The sequence below is a fragment of the Anoplopoma fimbria genome, chromosome 9, assembly GCF_027596085.1.
Source record: "Anoplopoma fimbria isolate UVic2021 breed Golden Eagle Sablefish chromosome 9, Afim_UVic_2022, whole genome shotgun sequence".
NCBI classification, from domain to species: domain Eukaryota; kingdom Metazoa; phylum Chordata; class Actinopteri; order Perciformes; family Anoplopomatidae; genus Anoplopoma; species Anoplopoma fimbria.
Window position 1 is genome coordinate 21,824,346 of NC_072457.1, and position 15,504 is coordinate 21,839,849.

Consider the following 15,504-nt stretch of genomic DNA (forward strand, 5'->3'; position numbering starts at 1 on the left):
CTATATCTTTTTTTTTATTAAATAAGAAATATATAAACAAAAAATACTTCCAAAACTAAAATGCAATGGTAAGGACAAATCTAGATTAGATGTAGGCCTATTATTCAATTCATTCGTTTAAGATTAAACAAACATGATACTATAATTTATTGTAGTCTGAGTATGATTTACAAGACAAACAGCATTTAACAGTGCTTCATAATAAACTGATCAAAAACAGAATCTGCAGATGTTACTAAAACTCCAAACACCACTGAACCAGAATCCAAAATATTTTTTTTGCAGCACTGTCTCAATTATAGTGCAATAACTAAGTCAGTGAAAATGTATTGAATTAATACAAATTAAACAATATTATTTGAGATAATATTTTACAGAAATAAAAATGCCACTAAAGATGGTGAATGATTTCATCAGTCAACGTCAGGGCTGCCCACTACCTACGGTTTATCACCGCCACAGACAGGACGACAAGCTGGAGCGGCTGCCACGGTTTGGCTCGGGCCGCGTGAGGTGTTTGGCCTGGACCGAGATTTTGGTATGTCGAGAGAGAGAGACAGGGAGAGAGACAGTGGGAGAGATAACGTTTGGCTACACTCATATTAGCGGCTACCAGTTGTGCCTAGGCAGAGTGAGTGTGTGTCTTTGGGTAGTGACTGGGATATGCTGTAAACATATATATATTTCTTTTCTATATATTTATATCTGTGCCTGTGTGTTTGTGTGGCTGGTTGAGTCACTGTTTGAAATTTCCAGAAAATTCCAGCTGAGATAATATTAGGTCATGAGCGTGTGTTTGTACGTATACGTAGCCAGCAAATGGTGAAGTAGTGTGTATTTGGAGGATTTGGCTGTGAAATGTGTTTCATGTGTGTTTGTGTGTGTGTGTGTGTGTGTGTGTGTGTGTGTGTGGCTGTGACAGTGTTTTTTGCAATGTGGGGGAAAAAATAACACAGCCAGTGTTTTGGCTGTGTGTAGAGTACGCGCACTGGAGGCTACAGCGATGTTTGGCCGAGTGCGGGTGTGTGTATCCACGATGGTGGCTGAGATACAACAATGTTTGGCTGTATCACACTGTATCTATGGTAGTCCTTGGCCTGGTGTGCGCGCCGCGTGGGCGTGTGTACGCAATCGTGACTAAAACCGTGTTTGGCATTACGTGTGAAAGTGCGCTACAAAGAGAAGTTGTTTTTCATCCTTTTTTTTTTTTTTTTTTTTTTAAATCAAATGTGTGTGTCTTTATTTAGCTGTGTTTTTGTGTGTTTTTGTGTGTGTGTGTGTGTGTGTGTGTGTGTGTGTGTGTATATGGGTGTGAAGGTGGCTGCAATAGTACTGGCTGTCTGTGGACACTGGCGTTTTTTGTGTGTGTGTGTGTGTGTGAGTGAGTGTGTGTTTGGCAGCCAGGTCCAGCGTGGTGCTAGCGTTCAGGCAGACGGTGAAGGCGGCAGCAGCCTGCGGCCTGAAAAAAGCAGGAGAGTCGCGGCTCTCTCTCTCTCTCTCTCTCTCTCTCTCACACACACACACACACACACACAGCCTGGGCTGGGGCCAAATGACGATCACTGGCTACAATGGCCTTATCGTGGCACATACACTTCGACAGACTGAGTACAGTCTTATAAACAGCGACTCTCACTCATTGCACAAAAACACACAATTTGACAGTGGTGATCATCTCATTAAAAAAACACTCTTTCTTTCTTTCTTTCTTTCTTTCTTTCTTTCACACACACACACACACACACACACACACACACACACACACACACACACACACACACACACACACACACACACACACACACACACACACACACACACACACACACACACACAAATTCCTTCCTATAAAACAACACCAAATACATGCTCATATGAAGCCGCAAATGCCTCACTCAGAAAAATGAACTCGTACTTGCCAGAGCACGCTGGCCGAATGCCCTCGACACACACTCACATATTCTTTTTATTATTGCCGATACTATGTTGTCATGTAAACAAACACTTAGAAACAGAAGAAAAGAAGGAAATATATATAAAGACAAAAAGCAAAACTACTTGCCATTTCCTAAGAGAACAAAGGCAAGAAAGGGATATATATATTTAGTTTCCCATTGGAAAAAATGTTTGCTTTATTTTTTTAAATAATGTTTTAAATTAAAAACTGACTAAATTCAAAATTTCCATAAAATAGTATTAGATAGCATAATTATAGTAGTAATTATTTCCTTCATTTTTAACACCTTTTATGTGTGTTTTTGAAACTTAATCCGCGTTTCTTTACACTGCGTTTTGTCTTTATGTATTTTTATTTATATTTATATCTATTTAATAATGTGTCACAGTGTTTCTGTGTTGAGTATGTTTCTGTGTGTGTGATTTTGCAAATGTGTGTGTACATCTATATGCACATGCACACGGGCATGTATGACGACTTGTGTGTTGGCATCGCTCCTTTTCAGTGTCTAGTATCCAGTTGGCCACATACCTGGCGTGTGGACGAAGTAGGCCAGGTAGAGGTCCAGCTCCTTGACGGACACTCCGATGTGGTGCGGCTGCACGCACAGGCCAGGGTTGGTGCACTGTGGCGACTTGACCAGCCGCTCCCCGTCCGTGCTCTCCAGGGGGCTGCCCTTGAACAGGATGACCATCACCAGGTCCAGCCGCCACACCTTGTCGGCCTGGCGCAGGCAGTCGATGCGACGGATCTTGCCCTTCTGGTCGGGGTTGGACAGCACGCAGCAGGGGGCCTTTTTCCCCGTGATGGAGAGCACAAAGTCCTCGCGGAACTCGGGCCGGATGTCCTTGCGGAGTTTGGCCAGCAGGCGCGAGGCCCACTTCTGCTTGATCTCTGGCTTCTCCCCCAGCAGCTCGTCCTTCACCGCGCGCTCTTCCTCCTTGGACATGCGCTTCTCGTGCTTCTTGAAGTATTTGCGCTTGCGGGCCTGCAGGTTGAACCAGGTGTAGGCGAAGGCGCGGACATGGGGCAGCAGGGCCTCGATGAAGGGGTGGAATTCATCCTGGATGAGGGAGGAGGACGGGGGAGGGTGGAGGAGGAGAGGGAGGAGGGGGAAGCAGGAGGAGGCGGTGGAGAGAGAGGGGGAGAATGGGGGAGAGAAGGATGGGGAGAGAGGGAGCGGGGGTGAGGAAGGGAAGAGAGAAGAGAGGCAGTTAGCACCGGCACGCAGCATGGAGGAGCGGTGCCTGCTCTGTGTGAGCGGAGGGAGAGAATGAGCGAGTGGTGCCGAGAGAGAGAGAGAGAGAGAGAGAGAGAGAGAGAGAGAGAGAGAGAGAGAGAGAGAGAGAGAGAGAGAGAGAGATGCTTTACACTCTCTACCTAACACAGACTCATCACACTGAAGGACGCACTTTGCAAAACACTGAACAACACAACACTGAAAGACTGAGAGGTAAAAGATTTGAAAGGGAAATTAAGTATCTACTGTTTTCTTTAAATAATATTTCTGTAAGCATTTGTGTGACTGCCTAATTAAATACATATAAACAAACGCGTCAGTTATTAATACAAATATTGCCAGACTTGAATATACCGATAGCAAAAGAAACACATAATAAAAAATTATGTTATATATCTACATCCATAAAAAAGTTTTTTTAAATATAATGTTGACTGACTACATAAACTATAATTTATAATAAAAAGAATTAAAAAGAATTTGAGAAAACTCACACACCAAATTCTAATTAGAATTAGAATTAAACACAGAATAATTGTCCATAAAAAACATGACCGCATCCGCACTCAAAATCATTTTATAACAGTCGCTTTCACAAAACATATGCGAATAAAACAAGAATAACATGGTAGTTACCATTTTGCTCTTGCATCATAAATTCACCCGCCGAGTGCAAAGAAACTTAAAATTGGAGGACAATCAACTGGATTGTTGAATGAAAAGGTGCTGAAGTAATGCTGCGTATATTAAAAAACAAAAAAAGACTGAGTGAAAAAAAAATGAAGCAAAAGAGAAGCTGAGAAACTGTCCAATAAAAGCAGCAGGGGGTGGGGGTGGGGGGTGGGGGGGAAGCTGAGAAAGAGGAGGCAGGCCAAAGGGGGCTCAGTGTAATACCAGCACAGGAACACAGGAGGTACTGTAGCAGGAGCTGCAGGAGAGGTGCCGTTCTAGAGCACAACAGAAGGAGAGTGTAGAGAAGTTCTGCAATCGCTCTGTCTGAAAGGATTTTTTGTTAAAAAAAACTAAAAAGAAGCGCTGGACTTGCAAGAACAAAACAAAACAGATATTGCAGCAAAAAAGGATAAAATTGTCGAAAACTTAAAAACGAGCCTCTTTGTTTTCAAAAATATGTAGCAAAAATGATCTTGCTGAAAAAAAACAACAACAGAAAAATGCTTGGCAGAGCTGCGAGTGCTATTGGTTCAATTCAGTGGGATCTGCATAAGACTCACGGAGAGAGGGAGAGAGAGAGCTGGACGAAGGGGGGTGCGGACGGAGGAGAAGAAGAAGAAGAAGAAGAAGAGGAAAAAAAAACAAAACAAAACAAGAGAACCGAATCAATGTTGGAAGAGTGTGCACGACCGCTGGCAAACCCGAGTGCAGCTTCTTTTTTCCCCCTCTTTCTCTCCAACTCTGTCTCTCTCTCTTCCTCTCCACTTTCCTTCTCTAACCATTGACTGAGTCTGTGCCAACATGCAGAGGGCCCACCTATTTGGCACCGAAGCTCAAACAGCCCAGCCAATACGCACGCTCCCAGCGCTGAAAGGGAGGGAAGAGAGAGATGGCAGAGGGAGAAGCAGAGCGCGGGGGGAGGTGGGGGGGGGGAGTTGGATGGTTGGTGGCTGGTAGTGGAGAGAGAGAGAGAGAGAGAGAAAGGAGAGAAGAGAGGGAGGGGTAGAGACAGGGACTGTGTGTGGTGCAGGCAGAAGGCACGTCATTAGCCAACCAGACAAGTTCCAATCTAGTGGAAAGGCAAAGTCCAGAGGATATTCATTTTACATGCATCCAATCCAGACAGCGCCCGCCTTCTAAAGCCCCCCCCCCCACACACACACACACACCCCCCTTCATCGCCTTCGTCACCAGCGTGGTCACAGCCGCGGCAACAAACCAGCTTGCTCTCCAACTGCAACCCCCCCACCAGAAACACCCCTCTTTCTCTCTCTCTCTCTGCTCGCGTTACACCACCTTGGCATGGGATGGCATGAGAAAACACGGGCCCAAAATCCCACTAGACCCTGAGACCAGCAGCTGCTCCTGGATTTACCACACAAACAAAGAGAGGAGGGGGGGGGGGAAATGCACCCCTCCGCCCCCTCCACCGAAAAATACCGTCCAAAAACATGCTCTCCTGTTTCAAAATGCACTCTCACATCCAAACTGGCCCCCTTTTCTCCCTCTTTTTTTTTTTTTTGTTACTCCACTTTAAAAGCCCAAACAGCACAGACACAGAAACACATTAAAAAGTTTCTGTTACCAAATTAGAGAGCAATCCCATTTGTGGGTGAGAGACGGGATTCAGTGGACAATGACGGCTGAAAATGCTGTGGTGGACAGCTTCATGTAAGAAGCCTATACATGTTAAGCTGTTTAACAAGGCGAGGCAAGCGGATATTAAAACCGTCTAAAACAGGCTATGCCGCTTCCCTGTAATTCACAAAGCTTTGCCTAATGCTTTCAAATTCAGATACACTGGTCTTTGTAATAGCGGAAAAGAATTATAGTTTCCTCCTGCAGCCGGTAAATTGCCCATATTTTCATGGCGTTGCATTATAAAGTACACAATGGCACATGATTGGGATTGAGCAGCGGAAAGTGAGGGAGCACGGGGCTGTATAGCTGCCCTGGCAAGCGCATTGTCTCATCCTCATTGGCTGACCCACATGACCTCAGAAGGACAAGCTGTGCCCAGTGCACCATGGGAGAAATATCTGAGGGACAAAGGCTCTCACCCGGGATCAATTCAATATAATCTGATGCATGTATGAAATACGTATGAACCCCTCTTCTCATTAGAGGTGCATTTAAATGTCATACTTCGGAATAACAAAAGAAAAAGATTGCTCATCTATGCTGTCCAAATTTGTCCACCGGGCTCATAGGAATTATAGAGACATTGTCAAAAAACTGGAATCTCGGCAATGGGCGGCCACAAAAAGCTAACTTGTCATGTGGCAAAGTTGAGGGCCCGGCCATTTGATTGTGGGTTGAAGCTCCCCGCTGTGCGACTGGACAGGCTGTCTGTGTGAACACCCTACAAAGGCCAGAGTCCTCTGGTTGGCTCCCAGGACCATCAGATTTAGCCTGGCCTGCTCCCTCTGTCAGTGTCTGACAGAGGAGCCGCAGCCTGGATGACTGGCTGGTCCACTGACTGGCTGGCAGGCTGGCTGCTCGGTTGGCTGAGAGGCTACATGACTGGCTGGGTGAATGACTGGTTGGCTAACCGGGTGGGTAAGCTAGCCGGTTAGCTGGCTGCCTGACTGGGGGAAAGAGGAGGGAGGGGGGGCAGACCCCATCTGGACCAGGCCGAGCCGGGCCGGGTGCCGATTGTTCATGCTAACATACGCCTGCCTCACACAGCCACACCGAAACACGTGAAAAATGTGGGAAGGAGAGAAGATGGCGGAGGCAAGACAAGAAAAACATGGGGAAAGGAACATGAGGAGTTGGAATTAAAGAGGCTGCGCGTGTTTGTTTTTGAAGAACAATGACGGAGGTGCGTTTGTCGCATATTTGAAAAGACTGAAGGGATCTTGATTTTTTTCGTAAATGGGCCGCAGACAAAGAAAAGAGGTGATACGTGCCAAGTATTACAGTCACTTCCTGTAATATCATCGTGCCATTACTGACAGGCAAAATGATAATAACCGAGATCACTATCAGGGAAATCCAAACCCGCTCCTTTGTCCATTCAAACTAGCAACACATTTGCTTTTGTAGTTCCTGCCCTGCAACATATTTTCAGTAACATAACTCTTCTTGACTCGTTATATAACAGAGGATGGAAAACGGACAGAAAACCTATTATGGGACCATAAATTAATCCATATTATTACTATTTGTATGAAATGTGTAATCCTTCAGAATAAGTCCCTTTTTAAAATCACTTAGTTAAATCCACTGCCAGGCCTATTATGATCACAAACTGGACCAAATACAAATCTATACACAACAGCATAACACAGGCATTGAGGTCTGTGCACAATTTGCAGTTAAGGCAAGATCTTTTATGATTTTGGCCAAGAAATGAGTCTGTGTGGCACCCTACTATTTAACGTGTCCATTTGTAAAAAAAAAAATGTTTTGACATTTTCAAACCCACATTTCCTTCAGCTCATTAAAGAGGGTTTCTCCTGTTTGCCCAGAGTTCTTCGGGGCAGAACGGAGGGTGGCAGTTTTGTTTTTTTTCAGGGGCCTTGGCCACTGGACTCTTTAGGTATCTGCTCGGCAATAATTTGAGCGAGGGCTCATTTTATCTCTGCATGCCATGCTCTGTCTTTAAAAAAAAAAAAAAAAAAAAAAGGCGACCTTTGTTCGCCAAGACAATCTCTCCCTCCTGCCCCGACTGGGTCCAACTCAGAGAGCAGGAGAGAGACGAAAAAACCACCTCAGGTTTTATTAACAAGGCCAAGCGTGGAGCAGCAGAAACTGCCAAAGAAACACAAGACAGAAAAGAAAAACCAGTGTTCAAGATTTTGATGGTTATTAAACAACAAAGCAGAGATTAAAAAAAGAATGCTTGGTGCAATTTAACCCACTACACCATTTTGTCATGTATATATATATATATATATATATATATATATATATATATATATATAGTACCAGTCAAAAGTTTGGACACACCTTCTCATTCAATGGTTTTTCTTTCTTTTTTTTTTTCTACATTGTAGATTAATATTGAAGACATCCAAACTATGAAGAAACACATATGGAATTATGTGGTAAAGAAACAAATGCTCAACAAACCAGAATATGTTTTATATTTTAGATTCTTCAAAGTAGTTGAATGAGAAGGTGTGTCCAAACTTTTGACTGGTACTGTATATATATATATAATATCTCAAATGTCCTACAGCTAAAACGTCCTGTTGTGGCTTTGAAATGAGGCCTAAAAACATTTTTTTTTTTTTTTAAAGTTAAACGACACCAAATGCAGGTTTTAAGCACATTGCAGGTCCTGTGGCTGTTTTCTTTAATTAACTATTAAAACTATTAAAACACCAATAAATGAATGAAGGTTTTGGCGAAAGGAGTTCACTTTGCGTGTGACGCACTTATGGAGGACGCACAGCAAAACCCCTCCGCGTGGCCACGGCCTGCACCCTGCGTCCCTACATTTATAAAAACAATATTAAATTAATATTCTCAACTTCAATAGAAATAAACCGACCTCTGTCTCCGTGTTCACCGGGGAATAATTGTCTTAACCAACACCGGCGCAACTTTATTCTGAGCTAATGACGCACGTCTCTCTCTCTGTCCGTGAACCTCCCTCCGTCTGGCGTAAGAAGCTCTACTTTACGTTTTCTACGTTCGTTAAAATAGTCCAAATGTATCGTTCCTGACAGTGAAACTGCTCTGAATCACAGATATGTGTCTAACCCTAATGGCCCCCTTCCCCTCGGAGAGAGGACTGGACTTGAGCTCGTCTGATTGGCTTTCAGCCTCGGTCTCGTGCGGCCTACGTTAAACAAAAAGGGTCAAAATAAATATAAAAAGTCGAAATAGAATTAAAATGTGTAAGATGTGTCGCAGCGGAGCCAATGAATAAAACCAGTGTGAAAGAATGACCTCAGTGAAGGCAGGCACCCGCCAGGGGAAACAAATATGTTTCATTTGCACAAAAAGCGTTCATGCTTTCCTTCATAAGTCAGATGTATTAATGCCTATTAACGTTTCTGCTTTTTTTTTTTTTAGAGAGAGACTGTTAACAGCTTTGTGTAAAGAAATAAAGGACTATTCGTTCCTGTCTCTGGGCTTTTTTTGTTGTTGTTGTTGCATACAATCAATTTTAATAACTCGGCCCTGTTTCCCACACTGTTGTCAACAGCTCCAATAAGCAATTACCTGAGTATAATTAGTGGTTTTAATCTTAGGTATGCAAATGAATGCCACAGGGCTGACATCTGCATAGGACACCAGGAAAGACAGGTCAGGTCAGACATTTATTTACTTGATGGCACATCCTGCAGGGTGAGGAGGACCTGGTTGTGAGTCAACAGGCATTAAATGTGCTCTCACTGGCCATTTTGGCATCATTTTAACAACATGAAGTTCACTCTTTTTATTTTCTTCCTTTTAAGTGTTTCATTGTGGTTGCAACGAAAGACAGAATTGGAAATTAAAAATGAAGGAAAACATCAAAAAACAAAATACAACTAAATTAAGTCCATGAGCGTCACAACAGGTCTAATTTAAATCATTATAATAAATGCACCCCATTCACATTTCCTATTTATATTATAGTATATCATATTATTGTATTTTTACCATCAACATGATGTAAATAATTTAAATTCCATAGGAATTGTGGTTTAAAATAAAACTAGCTGGTTTAAATAACAGAAATTAAGATACTTAACAATTATACCAATTATAACAGTTAAATATAACAGGGATTTAATAAATGCCACTGTGATGTCCTGAAAATATATATATATATATACATTTGAAATGTTTTTTTCAACAAAGGGACGGTATTAAAATACTGACTCATGCATACATTTCATTTTTGCAGTCAACATTTGAGTCATAATCATTTTAAAATTGCTGTTCCATTGTAAAAACATGTTCATAACTTGTAGATAATTTCATAATTAATTACTCAACAACATATATATTAAACATAAATATGTTTTAAATAAATAATAATAAAAATTCATTTCACCATATATAAGAAAAACTGAGACATATAAAGCTTTTGCCTTTTCAACATTTTAATTAAGCAACGTTTTAATGTAAAATCTACTTATAAAGTGTGAAAAGCTAAACTTAATTATAAGTTATAATTAATTATACAAAAAAATGCTACAAGGAAAGATGAAATTATATTTGTCTCACACACAAGTCTTTGCTATTCAGGATGATCCTGTAAGATAAGGTTATGAAACACACACACACACACACACACACACACACACACACACACACACACACAGAAAGCTGATGAAGGTTACAGCATGTCAGGACGTGTCACGACTGGAATTTCACTTTGACATCTGCTGTGTGAAATCACATATTGACAAGTACTGTGGTGATGTAAAGGAAAGACTGTGAGAGATCTGAGCCATTTCCCCTTTGTGTGTGTGTGTGTGTGTGTGTGTGTGTGTGTGTGTGTGTGTGTGTGTGTGTGTGTGTGTGTGTGTGTGTGTGTGTGTGTGCTCAGACTACTCTAGGTGGTCTACAATAATTTGCATTAAACTGTTTGCACTTTGTATATAAATTAAATGTGGTTTTTTTCTTGCTTCATTATTCTAAACTTTATATAAAATGAGGGTCAGACCATTTTTTATGAGGTACAGGCATTACGCCATTTCTGTCACTTCTGTTAAAATGAAGAAAAGAAAAAAGGAAGTAGAAGAGAAACACAGAGTTGCTTTGGCTTGAGCGAAGTTTTCATATTTTTATTAGAGGAGTGCAGGAGAAGTAAGGTGCTCAGGCCTGACGAGTGGAGAGAAACACCCTGCCGTTAGGAGGTGATGGGTTATTCACCACACAATCCTCGGGGATATAAAATAATTACGGACAAGTTGACATAAACTACCATTTCCTTGGAAATTCTAATGACACAGAAAAAAATAAGTGTCCGTTTTTCTCTCCCCCCTTTCATTCACTCTTTCGAGCCCACACACATGCATTCACTCACACAGAGCCACATTATTCTTCTAAAAAATGTCCTCATCACTGCCAGTCCTCCTATTTCCACCCGGCTTAAAACCTTTTCATCCATTCATCTACAGCCTCCTTGGAAGAGGGGGGAAAAAAAACTTTCTCTCTCTGCTCTCTTTCCTCCCAATCGCCGCAGATTGATGTGTAAAGTGTGTCTGCGCATCGTTTGTAATTACGCCTGTTTACACACTGAAGCATTACTATGTGTGAAAGTCTGGAAGCCATTTGTGGCATGAGGCTTGCGAGGGGAAAGACAGAGCGAGCGAGCTTTAAACAGCTCCAGAGACACAAGGACTGATAGCGAGCTGGGGCTTCTGACATGACTGCAGACCGGGGTAATATTATACTCAAATATGCTTTCACGTTTGTGCGATGGATTTGTCTGGGCAGACTGCTTCAGCCTCAAATGTGAGCACATCAAAGATAAGATCAAGGGCTCTTTATGGTTCTCTTTTAGTATCCAGAATTTATTCAGCTAGGGTTTACTTGAGGTTTGTGTGGTTTCTCTATGACTCGGGCCCATCTGCATAAATTTCACCTTATACAGTTAATTATGAACATAACTTTAACCCCACAAGTGAGTTATAGTCCCCCTTTTATATACTGAAAATATTTGGAGAGCTGAATTTAATTTGGACGACTTCAAAATACATTTTGCGATGATTAAACGGTTAAATATAATTGCTGGTTTTTGGCTCCGATCTGGTGAACGGAATTCAAAACTTATACACTGCGTTCGCCAAAATGTACAGTGGGGACGGCAAAATGGGGCTGTGAGAAACACTATACATTTACTCCTTTTAAATGCTAAAACTGCATGTTCATCTTGATAGCGGTGCCGTCAATTAGAAAGAATGTTTCCCATAAGGGGATGATGTTATCGTGGTATAAATAAAACTGGGCAAGATTATAGATTTCAAACTAAATTAGGAGATTCTGGCAAACAATGATCCAATAAAACCACTTCAACATGGGGCTGCAGCTCGATGGGGCTGTATAGGATTACATGCATGCTAAGTGAATGCATATAGGCTGCTGCATGTGTGTTTACACTGCCGAGGGTTTCTGCAGCGACGCCATGGCAAACAACACACACACACACACACACACACACACACACTCGCACAGACACACACACACACACACATAACTGTTGGTGTGGCATTTTCCGACAGGACGTCGGAGCAAAACTGAGAGTACAGCGTTTCCCCTCGACAAGGGCGGCCATTCCTGATAAGGTCAAGTGGGCAGTGTGATACTTGGAGTGTGAGTGTGTGTGTGTGTGTGTGTGTGTGTGTGTGTGTGTGTGTGCGTGTGTGTGTGCGTGTGTGTGCGTGTGAATGTGTGTTGAAGGTGATAGCAGCAGCTTTCTGCTTCAATCACACGGCGGTCAGAGAGCGTCCCCCTTTACAGGTTCTGTCTCACCCTAAACCACGGCTGCACACACACCTAACAGCGTTCCAGAGGCCGCATGCCGGCGGCCGCTCGCTGGCTGTGGCGAGGCCGGGCCTCCGGCTGCAGGAAGCTTTGAACCTCGCGGTGAGCAAATACAGCAGGAATCAAGCAGATAATGAAACCCGATACTCCCCTCCCTTCCATGCCCCCCTCGCTCCGACGGCGGCCAAGGCCTGCTTCTCCCCGCACAAGAGATGCACTATTGAGAGACGCACTCTTTCGCTTCACTCTCTCCCCCACCCACCCCCCACCACCACCACCACCACCACCCTTCATTCTTTTATTCCTCCCCGGTCCTCGTTCTGCCAGTCGGCAAGGCGAGATGCCAACCTCTCTCTCCCCAAAAGCCGGGCAGAGTGCCCTCACCCTTTATGCAAATGCTTCACCACTTGCCCGACTCGCACATTCATTCGTCCTCCCCCCTCCTCCTTCCCCCTCCTTACCACCACCATCACCTACTCCTCCATTCCTTCTTTTATTTCTTTCACCTCTTACTCTCCAACACTTTTTCCCCCCTTTTCCTGTGCTCCATATTGTCGTTGCACTTCAACCATACCTCTCTCTATCTCTATCCATCTCCTAGCATCTCTCTCTCTCTCTCTCTCCGCTCCCCCTCACTCCTTTCACGGGGGAGCTCCCCTCCTCTTCTCTCTCCCTCTCTCTCTCTCTCTCTTACACACAGCTTGAATCACCCAGACTCAAACTTGTGCACTCGTTTCTCGGCCGTTGCCAGACAGACAAGTGCAGAAACTCCCTTCACCCTCTCTCTCCTCTCCTTCCTTCGCGTTCTCTCTCTCTCTCTCTCTCTCTCTCTCTCACACACACACACACACACACACACACACACTCATTCCCTGGTGCCTCCCTTAAAGGCAAAGTATATTATTTATAAAGAACACTTTTTTATTTATCTGCTGCAGTTTGTATAACCACTTTATCATCTGTCGACGTTTAGTGTTAAATGTATAATTTGCAAGATGCCAGTTGGCACGTTTGTCCAACCCTTCACTGTGAATTTATTTTCCTATTTTTGAGTGATTGATTGCTTCCTTTATTGTTTAGCAGGGAGTCAGTGAAGCCTATTAACACTCTTCTTTCAAGCAAAAACAAATACTAGAGTTGCAGTCACGTTTACATGCTTTAACAGCAGACATTTTTCTCATATTTTAGTACGGCGGATTATCTATTGTTCCAACGTTGCAGCACAAAGCCAATTCACGAGCGGCGGGCAAAGCGCATCTGATTGCAATCTTGCAGACTGAAAGATTATTAACCACAAGATGACATTCTATGACTCTTAGCTTCATGACACTCTTTTAATACCTACTATTACAACTCATATCTCCGCAGTTGTCAGGCTGCAAACATGGCTGTTTTCTTAATTTCCTAAAAAGGGGAAAATTGTGGGGACACAACAGAAATAATGTAGGGGTTCAATTTACCAAATTACTTCAGTCAATTCTCAACAAGTCATTTAACCTCCATAGTTTCAGGTTAAAAAATAAAAGAGGGTTGAGGCTTAATCTCAAACAAATAAAAGCAAATGCTCGATAAGAAAAAGGACGGAACATCTCAGCCTGCTCACCACAATTTATTGTTTAAATTACAACGCTGCAAATGCTTGTCCTACTCTGTCGATGGCCAACCAACCCTTTTTGCATTAGCATCCTATTTCCACACCAGCGAGCTCCCTATCAGGAACACTGAACCTTGCGGATTTAATTCTGCTTATCATGTGAGCTGGAGTTTGGCCCCTTAGCTGAGTTGGCGCTGCGAGGGTTAAACGCTGCCCGCTCCCTGTGGCATGATATGAGCTGGGCCTTTGCCTGTGCACTCTGCCTTGTCTGCGCTGCGAGTTGGTAGTGTCGGGGGTTAAGAGTGGGCGGCTGCTCCGAGTGGCTCCTCTGATCCCCGTTGGGGTTAAAAAGGTGTCCGTTCCAAATGGCGTCCTCGGAGCCGGGTCTTAATCTCTGCTACGCTCCACAGACCTCGGGTTAAAGCGTGGCAGCGAGCGAAGCCCGACTGAGCCGGCGGTGAGGGGGTTAAAGGTCGCTCTGCCCATTTTGAGTGGCATTCCCTGTAGGGCAAGCGCCATGCCAGGCCGGAAAAGACACAGAGGGCACACGCAAACACACACGGGAGGTGACAAACAAAAAACCCTAACAACCACACGAAAACACACACAACTAAATCATTTCTGAAACTTTTATTCTCCAAAACACATCTTTCTTTTTTTTTTTTTAAAGATGTGTCCTTAAACAAAGCAAAGAGGGGGAGGACAGGCAGACACACGGTGCAGACGGGCGCCTCTGGGAGAGTGTGTGTGCAGTTATCTCCTCTGTGACCACGCGTGCTGACTTCCCCGGTCTAAACTACCGCCTCGCACAGACCTCAGGAGCACCACAGCACCACAGGCAGACAGCCATAAGTACATGTCCTCAGAGGGGACATAAAACAGAGGGAGCCCACCTCCATAAAAAAAAGGCACCTCACAAACAGGCCTGGGAGAGAAAAAGGAGTTCTGATCCAAGCTTCAGATTAGTTTGGCGCTGGATTTAGAACGGTGAAGCATTTTAGTGTCAACATTATCGGTAAAAATGCAAAAAAGGGAAGGGCAGTTAACTTAACTCTTATTTATTCAGTACAACAGCTACTATAAAATTAAATGAGTGAATGAGTGAAAAAACGACGTTATAGGTCGCATTTTTATATCGGCCCGAGTTAAATAAAAAATCCCCCACAATTGTGCTGAGAAAAGACGCAGCAAACTCCCCAAAAACACTCACACAGCTTTTATTAATGAAGAAAGTAAAAAAAAAAAAAAAAAAGAACTTCCTATCTGCACTGACTCTCCTACTCGTGCTGTGTCATTTTTTTTAGTACAGTGTTTATCGACTCTCTGCACCAAACCGGGCCGGTATGAAATACCAGTCAGTCTCCATTTATAAACATGTGATTGTATGAAAAGATAGTATCACAGAGAAGTGAGCCAGAAGGAGAGCGAGCTGGACTGAAAGCAGCAAGAGCTGCCACGTCAGATGCTGCTGAGGCTTCTTGGCTGTCAGGACCGAAACACGCACACGCACATGCAGTGTGGCCTGCACCAACACACACACAAACACACACAAACACACACACACATACACGCACACACACAAAAGGGTTTGCCTTTGCAGTGCTG

At 43.5% G+C, this 15,504-nt stretch overlaps 1 protein-coding gene across 1 annotated transcript in view; it reads right to left on the minus strand.

The window, feature by feature from the left end:
* Positions 1 to 15,504, minus strand: part of LOC129096163 (nuclear factor 1 X-type-like) — a 112,232-nt gene that overhangs the window by 73,120 nt on the left and 23,608 nt on the right. The window contains 1 exon segment of the mRNA XM_054604850.1: positions 2,489 to 3,020. Coding sequence (XP_054460825.1) covers positions 2,489 to 3,020 — 532 coding nt within the window.